The sequence below is a fragment of the Brassica oleracea genome, unplaced genomic scaffold, assembly GCF_000695525.1.
Source record: "Brassica oleracea var. oleracea cultivar TO1000 unplaced genomic scaffold, BOL UnpScaffold00758, whole genome shotgun sequence".
Classification (NCBI taxonomy): Eukaryota; Viridiplantae; Streptophyta; class Magnoliopsida; order Brassicales; family Brassicaceae; genus Brassica; species Brassica oleracea.
In genome coordinates this window covers 54,724-65,542 of record NW_013617448.1, presented here as the reverse complement: position 1 = coordinate 65,542, position 10,819 = coordinate 54,724, and the positions used below count along the sequence as shown (strand labels likewise).

Genomic DNA, 10,819 nt, shown 5'->3' with positions numbered 1-10,819 from the left:
TGTTTTTGTTATAAATGATTTACAATGATCATAAAAACTGTTATTCCGGTGAATTGAAATAATAATCAACTCGTGCTTGCTTGGAACACATAATCAAATCAAATTTAGATACGAGTTGACTAAAACTAGTTGTTCTGTACACACAAGATTCCAAGACAATATAACAATTGTGACATATTTTTCAGAACATCCAAATAAAATTCGTTAGCTAACGTAAACAAACACCAGATACTGGACTGTGTATATTATTAGAACATGCAGTCATGCAAAAGTATGCATCCATCAAATCAAATTTTGAAACTCACATGATTGCAGGTTTAAAAGTAATGTTTTGCCATACCATCTATATAACAGACCTACCATAACAATTAACAAGAATCAGAGGCAGACTCGGAGTCAAGAACCCAGGGCCAAGACAAAAACTAGGAAACTACAATGTCAGAGCATAAGCTGTTTCAAAATTGCTCTGATGCGGAACTTCTAATCTGATTCATTTTACAAGATTAGGATAATCCAACACCACATGATTAAAATTCAAGTCTTCCACACCAAGTGAAGGATACCAAAACGTATAAGATCAACAACCAACACAACAGTGTGATGCAGAACATGAAACCAAGTTCATGAATCGAGATTAAAAGGAGCCAAGAAGTAAACACATTTGGACTCAATTACATTCATTGATCCAAAAACCAACAAACTACAAACGCATAAAGATTAAAAACTTCAACGGAATCACCACCACACAAAACATCTCCATAACAAACGAAACAAACAATAAAAAAGTTAGTAACATTCCAAAACAAAAGGAACAAACAAACAAACAAGATCTCACTACTTAGCAACCATCCTCGCAATAAAATCCTCATACCTAATCTTCCCATCGGATCCAACATCCACCTCCTTGATCCACTCATCGAACTCATTCCCCTCCAGCTTCTCCCCGATACTCGTCAATATATGCCTCAGATCCGCCACCGCCACGAACCCACTCCCTTCCTTGTCGAGCACCTTGAACGCATCTCGGAGCTGGCGATCGAACGGCTCCGTCTTCAGGTGCTTCGCCATCAGATCGAGGAACCTCTCGAAATCGAAGGGGGAGGTGAGGCTCTCGGAGTCGGTTATGGATTTCAGCTGGGCCTGGGTCGGGTTCCCGCCGAGGGATCGCATCAGGATCCCGAGCTCGGAGGGCGCGATTTTGCCGTCGCCGTCGGTGTCGAAGAGCGTGAAGGCTTCCTTCATTGAGGAGACCTGGTCGTCGCTCAAGCCATCCTTGCCCATTGTGTATTCCGGGTTTTCGGGTCGGATTCCGGGTCGGGATTTCTCTCCTTTGATTTGGTTTTTTTTTTTTTCTGTACAGCGAAGATTGAGATCGGAGTGTGTGGTGGCAGTTTGCGACTTTTAAAACGGAACAAGTGTCGATTCGAAATATCTAGATCTGAGGCCCATTTAGCTCTGGCCCTTTGAAGCCTGGCCCATTTTATTTACTTAACATTTCTTAAACTTTTTGTTAAGTGTAGATAAGAGTGTAGAGTTTCAACATCAAATCAAAATGTTAGCTACTCTTGAGCTCGATTTGCATAAGTCTAGGTGAAGTGGTGAACATACACCACTTGTATCACGATTCCTTAGTAATGTTTTTTTATTCTTAATGGGCATCTCAAATGTTAAATGAATAAAACTAGATGTTTAAGTGGATACACATGTATCTAATTTGATTATGTGCTTCATTTCGTCATCTTCTTTCTTGTCTGAAAGTTAAATTTTAACAGATCGAAGAAATTGGATTTTACTATTTATGAATGTTGAAACGTGTTAGAAAAACCAATTGCTTAGAATGTTTAAGTCCACCATACATTTAATGATTAAGTGAGAAAGTGGGGGTAAAGAGAAATCAACATGACCTAATATTCTCCTTAAACCATGGCCTATAGAGTCATTGTCAAAGTGACATAGGAATTATAAAAAGTTTGTATTTGTTCCACTGACTTGGATTTATGGGGCACAAAGACAATTTGGCTAAATGCATTGGTCACCATCAATGTATATAGCAAATCATACCATCATGTGATTTAAAAGCCACCTTCCACTTGAATAATATTCACATGTTTGAGTTCTATACTTTATCGTTCTTTAGTGTGCTTTGAAATTGTGTTTCAGTTGTTTGAATTTTTTGCATTATCCTTGTCAATCTCCATTATCCCTGGATGGAAAAAGTATCCAACACTCCTTATCAGCGATCAATGAGAGGCAGATTATTCAAAGTATTTTAATGATCATTAATTCAATTGCGCATAACTTAAATCATTTAGATAACAATTTATCTTGACGTAAGATTTCACCTTTATTATGGAGAAGGACTGTTATACAGATTCATGCATGTAATATCAAACATCATACATTAATCACGTGGACTAATTATAAAGTAGTTTAACTAAATCTCGTTACGATAATCCAAATCTACAGCTTACACGTCTGAATCCACTGGAATAGTAATATCAACGTCGAGAGATCTAGAAACACAACCCTATCTTTAGAAGGTAGAAAAAAATAAGACTTATTCTTGGTTCACCCTAGGACCCTCTAAATTCACCAACCAATAGGATTTTATTATTTCAAATTCGATATCTTTTAAAAAAGAAAACAAAATATTATCAAAATTATATTATTTTTTAAAAATTAAAATGTAAAAATAAATAAATAAAAAATAGTAGTAATTACAAAAAAAAATATTTTTAATGTCCTCAGCAAAACATTAAACCCTGAATCCTAATCCATAAACTTTAAATCTGAAACCCTAAACCCTAAACTCTTGGGTAAACCCTAAACTCTAGGATAAATCTTAAACTTTAAATCAAAATCACTAAACACTAAAACACTCAAGGGTTTCGGGTTTAGGATTTAGGGTTTAGGGTTTAGAGTTTTAGGATTTAGTGTTTTTATTTAGAGTTTAGGATTTATCCAAGGGTTTAGGGTTTACCCAAGGGTTTAGGGTTTAGGATTTATGGTTTAGGGTTTAGGGATTAAGGATTAGGGTTTGCTGTTTTGCTGACGACGTTAAAAAGATTTTTTTTAAATTCTTTTTTCTGTAACTACTATTTTTTTACTTTTTTATTTTAAAAACATAATATAACTTGCCAATATTTTGTTTCTTTTTTTAAAAGATATCAAATTTGAAATAATAAAATCCTATTGGTTGGTGAACATTTTCTAGGTTTACTCACCTCTAGATTCACCCTAGGGGGAACCCTGGAATAACTCAAAAAATAATTAAAACTACACAGTTTCTAAATCTTACCTTTATACCACAATTTCATGATTGTTATACTCTATCTATCTCAGTTATCTATATTTCATTTTGCGATTTTATTGTTACGTTCTTCAAAGAAAAGGATAATAAGTAAACAATTAAATCTGAATGTGATTTGATTAAATTCAGTAGTTTTTTGTCATCATTAAATTCAGTAGTATTAGGGCTAAATCTTAAATCAAAGCTAAAATACATGGGCCATATATAAATATCTACCAATAAAAAAACGAAACGAGACTTTCCTTGTTGTCAAAGTGTTTTATACAAGCAACCTCAGTAAACTAAACCCCAAGCAACACGAGGAACCCAAGAGACAATAGAAAGTAGAAGAAAATGAAACTGGTTTGGTCTCCTGAGACTGCATCTAAGGCTTACTTAGACACCGTTAAATCTGTAATTAAGTTTATTGTTTTCCGGTAGAAACTGTCTTCTTCATCATTCACAAGCATCGTGTCGTGAGTCGCTCTTGTAATGATCTTTTTCATTTCTGTTTTGGTTTTTTTTTCTTCAGTGCGAGAATCTTGAAACGCCTGACGCGGCGGAGCTAATATCGGCGATGGCAGCCGGATGGAACGCGAAGCTGATCGTGGAAACTTGGTCATACGGAGACGCAATAGCCTCGAGTGTTGGCTTAAACGTCGCGAGCCGACACGCAAACGCGAAACACATATGCATCGTACAAAACACGTTATCAGAATCTGCTTATCTCCAAGCCATTCAAGAACATTCATCTCCCCTGAACTTACCAGAGACGATCATCGCTGAAGAACCTCAAAGCGCGATGAAGGAGATACAAGGAATAGATTTCTTGGTCGTGGATTGGCGGAACAAGGAGTTTGCAGCGGCTGCGTTGAGGAACGCTGCGTTTGGAAGCAGTGGAGCTGTTGTGGTTTGTAGAAACGGGTACTCGAGAAATGCTTCGGGTTTTAGCTGGACAAGGGGTTTAAGAGACCGGACCGTTGTTAGAAAGGTGACTCTTCCGGTCACTGGAGGTATTGAGATAGCTTATGTGGCGGCAAGGAACTCTGGGAAGACTGAGAGCAAGAAGAGAAGATGGATCACACATGTTGATCCGAGTTCAGGAGAAGAACATGTATTTAGTATTTAGAAAGTCAAGAGACAGAAAAATGTGAGAAATGTTTATTTGGATTATTGTATTTTACTTTTTGTACATAGGATCATAAGATTCCATAGTTGATAATTGATATTGTATCATACTTGTCTTAGATATCAGCTACAACTGATAATATGAGAATGTGTTGACTTTAGAGGGAATTAAATCTATGTGCAGTAGTAAAAAGACATATTCATTTGGCTTAGATCTTCCTAAAAGAAAAATGAATTCCAAATTTTGAGATTGTATAAATACAGGTTTAAAGAGTTATAAATTATTTTTTCGCATAATCAATATACAAATCGTAAACATGTATTTGCATATATTTTTCTAAGTGTTTATGTCTTTTACGTGTTTGTACACAACAAAATGTTGCATTGTTTAATTAAGAGAGTAAACAAATCTGTAAATCTTGCTTATTTCACAATTTCATTTTCTGCTACTATATAGGTATCATCATGTGACGAAGTACAAGGAGAGTGGATAATATTCCACTAGTGCGTTTCCTGTGATGAGCTTCAGACTTATCAGAAGATGATCCATTGGGTCAAAGAACATTTATTTAGAACGACTATTGAAGAATACTCATCTACTCATGTATACAAGCACAATTATCACTGAAGGTATTAATATTGAGCTCAAGAACAGTTCTTTAGGATTGCTTGAGCCCATCACGTTAGAGAACACATGACTCTTAGAAGAGGAAAATTAAACGACTTGTTTCCGGTTTAATATTTCAAGGCTCCTAATATCAATGTCCGGTTAATTGAAAAGTAGAAGTTTTGTAAAACATATGTTTTGGTTGTACTTGGACCAAAACCCAACTGATCAAATATTAGAGCCTGATATGATTAATCTAAAATCCAACTAGTTAAATCAAAAGAGGCTTTGGTGGATATCATTTGGTTTTGCTCAAATTTAAAAAAAAATCAATTAAATTCAAAAGTGAAGAAAAGGAAGGTTTGATGACTGAAAATGTACGTGTGGGAAAATACAACATAGGCGAAAAACAGATGACGATTGCCTTTTGTCGTAATCCAAAGTTCCCTGCGGTGTTGGGCAGTCCGGAACCTGAGCCCTCTGACCCGTAAATGCGACCAGTGATATTTATCTCACTTATTAAAAAAAAATTAAAATGGCGTCACGTGCACATGATCCAACCAATGAATATGGACATGTCATGCAAAAGTCAGCTGAGCCCAAAACCAGAAACCCTTCAAAATTTATTAGTTTATGGACGATCTCACTCTCTCATGCTCTAGTATTCTCTGGTCATCTCAATTCTCATGCTTAGTTATTAACTTCAAAACCATAATCACGTGAAATACAGAATGAGAATTTAAGTTAGGAGCTGGAGACCAATGAGTAAGGCACACCCATCTATCAAGTCATTGGCCAAATGATGTGCTGTTTGGTAACGTGTATCAACCGATCTCATAAATGAGGTAGTTGGATATGCATTTGATGCTCTCTTCTCACTCAGTATTTAATGTGACAATTCCCCCTACTCCTAATATTTATTGCTAAAGCAACAAACAGTAAATACAGACTTTCATATATCTCATTTTGAGCAAACTGATGTCGATACCGTCTTTCACATTCATGAGATCTACTGAATTATTGAAGTGCCTATTTAAAATTTTTATTTACGAAAAACAATCAGCCAAGGATTTTGATGCTGGAGATAGGATTCAAACTATTTCTATTGAACTAATTTGTTTTGTAGTTTCCACTATGAGCTAATATACGGGTGGATTTTAATGGAAGAAGTAGCAGAATACAAACAATAAATCCATATGTAACGGAAACTGCATTTATTGAATAGAGCAAAATTTTGTCACTTCATATGAAAAAATGAAAAGATTGAAAAAGACAAAAAAAAATGTGTATCACTCTTTTTTTTTCTCTGACGGTGATTGTATTATACCCGTAAATACGTACCTACGTGTATGTCGTATAGATTTATTGGTATCTTGTATGATTACACGTATATGTTTACCAAGACGTGAAAATAAATCAAAGTTCTCTGAGCAAATTCAGGATGCAGATCTTAGAGCATCATTATCTCAGACGTGTCAGTGGAACCCGCGAACAGTGTAAAAAACCCTTAAAGATCGACTACTATTTGGTAGTTTTGATTAGGCCTGGGCGTTCGGGTATCCGTTGGCATTCGGGTCGAGTTTTTCGGGTTTTCGGATTTTCGGGTTTACGCTTCTAAGTCCCATACTAAAATTTTATTAGTACGAGTCGGGTTCGGATAATAACAATTCGGGTTCTGTTCAAAATTGTATTGCATCATAAAACCCATAAAGTAATCATATATCGTACGGATTCGGGTTATATCGGTTCGGTTCGGATATAACCAAAGTAAAAAACAAAATTTTTGAAGTAAAACATAAAGAACAACATTTAAATTAAATAAAAATTAATCTATCACATATAAAATTGATAAAATAACAATAAAATGTTAAATCAAGCATGAAAACAAACATCATTTGTAAACAATATGTATTGCCTTATAGAAAGTAGACTTTTTATTTCAACGAGCAAATTATAAAATATTTATTTATAACTAATTGTGTACTTAAAGCATTTATTAGAATTTTAATATTTATTATTATATATAATATTACCACAAATATTGAATTTAATAATTGGAATACTTATATATATTTCAAAATATTTATATTGACTATTAATTTCGGATTTTTCGGGTTACCCGTTCGGGTTCGGTTAATAACACTTCGGGTTCGGATATTTTTTGTACCACCCTACAAAACCCGTTCGGGTATTTTTACGTTTCGGGTCGGATAACGGATCGGATTTTTCGGTTCGGGTTCGGTTCGGATTTCGGGTTCTAGATTTTATGTCCAGGCCTAGTTTTGATAACCGATTTCTTTAAAAAAAGTGGGTCATACACGGGATCCACACGCTAAAAACTCCTCTAGTATCCTTGGATAAAGATGCTTTTTTTCCCTTAAACACAACAATGTATTTTATTATTTTTTGAACGAAAACCATCAATGTATTTGTTCTTTTGTTACTTCCGCAAATACTAGCTTTTAGCAAAACTCTCTGGTTTGTTTCAGAAGATATGATCACAACCTGACGAGAATCCCGTCACTGAAAATGAAATGAGAGAAATTCAAACAACCCTTTTCTTTACATATCTAAGGAAACTGTCATCATTACATTTCATATAAACACATACACACGTAAGCCTACATAATTTTTTTTTTTTTTTTTTTTGACTTATAATTTTGACTTATAAAATTGAAAGTGTTGGCAAAAAGGAAAAATATACATGAAAGTAACACTAGAATAAGTGTTTATGAAAACAGGCCTAACTAACTAAACAAATTAAACTCGTTCGCAAAAATGAAGAGAATGAAAAGAATAAACGCTAATGAAACATAGAGCTTTATAGTCTTGAACTATTTGTATAAAAAGAATTTGGCTGATCGATGTGTGCAACTAAAGTTGAATAATAGGGGATATTTTTTTGTCTGTCACTCTAATATTGAATACAAAGAAATAATATGTTAGAACAAGAGAATACATTATCAATACAACATGTCTAATGGAACGTAGTCTTCATCTTGGATTTAGCTTGAACCAAAGATGGAAACAAATTTAAAATTCAACCAAGCCTATCGACACAAAACCAAAAGAAACAAGATCATCATTCTACTATGATTCTAGCACCACTTTTTTTTTTCTTAGCAAATGGACTTGATAATAGATTCTATTATCATGAGATAGTGTGTGTACATTATAAAAGTGGGATATTAATTAAAAGCAAACAAAAGAGAGAGCAAGGGGAGAAAAAGAATGGCTCCCTCGTCTTCATCTTCTCCTTCCAAATCCCCTGTTCTATCTCTTCACCAAGCCCTCCACTTCACTCCTGTAAGTCAGAACTCAATACCCTCATGTTTGTTTCCTTGTAAAAAGCAAGAAATTAGTCAACACAGACAAAGAAACACATACCTCAAACTAGTTTTGTTCTGTCTTTTGCTCTGACCAAAAAAAAAACAACCTTTGAACAAAAAAATCTCTCATATCGTATGATTCTGTCTTTACAAATTCTTAAAATCAAGAGATATTCTGTTTCTTGTTTTGGTATGATTTTCACTGAATAAATGAAAGAAAAATCATAACTTTATATGCTCTCGCAGATTCCTGAATGCGAAGAAGAGGACCTCCACGAAGAACGATTCAAAAACAGAGCAACACCAAGCAGCAACGGTGGTTCTTCCGCCACTCCAAGCCGCCACCACAAACACACTCTAACGACTCTCCACCACAACGGAAAACCCAAAAACAAAAAACGACACGAGGACGACAACAACGAAGACGGAGGAGGCTCCGTCTCATGCAACAACTGTCGTCCCCACCACTCTCACCGCGAAAAATTCTCCGTCGTGCCTCTCGAAAGCCACAACAACAACGCTTCCTTCATCTATAGCCCCAACCTCATAATCAAATCCATCTTCCAATCCCTCACTCGTAAAAGCCCCAAACTCTCTTCCTCCTCATCCTCCTCCGCCGCCGATGCTTCAAGAGAAGAGCAGTGGCGGTTAGCCGCGGCGGAGCTTTCTCATAAACTAATACAAGCCACCAAAAAGAAAGAAGACGCCGTCACAGAAGCTTCAAAGTTGAAAACTTCCATGTCGGAGCTCGAGAAGAAACTCAACAAGCTCGAGGTTTACTGCCATAACCTCAAGTCAGGCCTCAACGAGTGTAGTAACAACAAGAAACAGAGTACTCTGTTTCAAAAAGATGGAATCAACGACAAGATCATCCAGCAGTTCCTCGTCTCAGTGTCGGAATCTCGAACTTCGATCAGAGCGTTAAGCAGAGCTCTCGCCTCGCAGCTACGAACCGTCGGTGGGAAAGTCTACGAGCGACTCTCTCTCCTCCTCCAACCTTTCGACGTAAAGACCAACTCTTTTTCGAAATCCCCAAAAAGCTTGATCCTTTACCTCGAAGCGATTCTGAGCAGAGCCTTCTTCGAGGACTTCGAAGCTCCCGGGTTTCAGAGAACCGGGTCGACCCGGATTTTAAACCCGATCGATCGCTGCGAGTCCAACTACGCCTCGTTCAACGTCTTGACGGAGCTCACGTGGGACGAGGTCTTGAGCAGAGGAACGAAGCATTTCTCCGAGGAGTTTAGCCAATTCTGTGACCGGAAAATGAGCGACGTCGTTTCGATGCTTTGCTGGAACCGGGCCTGGCCTGAACCGCTTTTACAGGTGAAGACGGTTTTATATGGATTAATTTGGTTAATCGAAAACCAACTGAACCGGGATTTTGTTAATTTGTAGGCGTTTTTTGGTGCTTCCAAGAGTGTTTGGTTGGTTCATCTATTAGCAAACTCGGTGAACCCGGGGTTGCAAATATTCCGCGTGGAGAAAGACGACCGGTTTGATCCGGTTTACATGGAGGAAACAGGTGGTGACCGGTTTAAGGATTTGGTTCGAGCTATGGTTCAACCTGGATTTTATGTGTATGGTAGTGTGGTTAAGTGCAAGGTGGTTTGCAAGCATTGCGGCAACGGCGAGGAAGTAGTAGTAGAAAACGACAGGAGTTTGATAAGCGTTTGTAGCCCATTAGATGGTTAATTACATCGATCAAGGAGTTTATAAAATTGGTTTGGTTTTTGTTTTGTGAGCATGTAATTAAAATATGGAATGATTTTTGCAAGAGAAGATTTTAAAACTGGTAATGTGTTATAAATCCATGATATGGATATGTGGATTGCCATTAACCATTAAGGAGGTTTATATCTGACCCGACTATCCGGTCCGTCTACACCCGTCTCCGGTCTGTCTACATCCGACCAAGACTAGTCAAGATGAAGACTCATTCAACCGGAGCATTTATGAGCTTTGACCAAGTCTAGATATTTGTAGTCAAATGTATTAAATGTGTAGATTCTCTCTTTTGTGTAAACCCTTATGAACCTCCACTATATATTGATAGTGAGAGCTAATAAGAAAGACACAACTTTCAAAGCAACACTTCTCTCATATTTCTAACACGTTATCAGCACGATTGTGCTCTCCACCTGAGAAATCTCTCTCAGCCGGCGATCCTCTTTCCGGCCAGCTCCTCCGGTGCTCAGCCTTTGCTCCACCGGCGCTCAGCCTCCTCTCCACCAGGCCACCTCTCTCTCTCCGCCGGAAAACTCCTCTCTCTCTCAAATTCCGGCCAACTCTCTCTCTCTCTCACGGTGGTCCTCTCAGATTCTTGTGGTGAAAAAGGTAAACAAATCAAAACCTTGAAATCTATAGAACACCATTATGTCTGAAACAAATCTAGGATCTATATGAATCCATAACTTATAAACAATCTATGGATTTAAAATATTGATCTTGTTTCTATGATCCATATGA

General features: G+C 36.9%; 3 protein-coding genes across 4 annotated transcripts; 2 read left to right on the top strand and 1 right to left on the bottom strand.

The window, feature by feature from the left end:
- Nucleotides 1-598: 598 nt before the first annotated feature.
- On the bottom strand, nucleotides 599-1,389 carry LOC106320002 (probable calcium-binding protein CML13). Its single transcript, XM_013758372.1, has one exon. It carries the CDS (start codon nucleotides 1,279-1,281, stop codon nucleotides 835-837), a length of 447 nt encoding a protein of 148 aa, XP_013613826.1. The 5' UTR covers nucleotides 1,282-1,389; the 3' UTR covers nucleotides 599-834.
- A 2,171-nt stretch (nucleotides 1,390-3,560) lies between these two features.
- On the top strand, nucleotides 3,561-4,578 carry LOC106320006. Of its 2 annotated transcripts, none has more exons than XM_013758375.1 (2): nucleotides 3,561-3,652; nucleotides 3,822-4,578. In XM_013758375.1, the coding sequence occupies exons 1-2, from the start codon at nucleotides 3,644-3,646 to the stop codon at nucleotides 4,416-4,418; spliced, it is 606 nt and encodes a 201-aa protein (XP_013613829.1). In that variant the 5' UTR covers nucleotides 3,561-3,643; the 3' UTR covers nucleotides 4,419-4,578. The 2 variants fall into 2 exon arrangements, with proteins under 2 accessions (XP_013613829.1, XP_013613828.1); XM_013758374.1 differs by having other exon boundaries at nucleotides 3,573-3,703.
- A 3,451-nt stretch (nucleotides 4,579-8,029) lies between these two features.
- LOC106319995 (IRK-interacting protein) lies at nucleotides 8,030-10,149 on the top strand. Its single transcript, XM_013758366.1, has 3 exons — nucleotides 8,030-8,330; nucleotides 8,600-9,676; nucleotides 9,749-10,149. The coding sequence occupies exons 1-3, from the start codon at nucleotides 8,256-8,258 to the stop codon at nucleotides 10,043-10,045; spliced, it is 1,449 nt and encodes a 482-aa protein (XP_013613820.1). The 5' UTR covers nucleotides 8,030-8,255; the 3' UTR covers nucleotides 10,046-10,149.
- The last annotated feature ends 670 nt before the right edge of the window (nucleotides 10,150-10,819 follow it).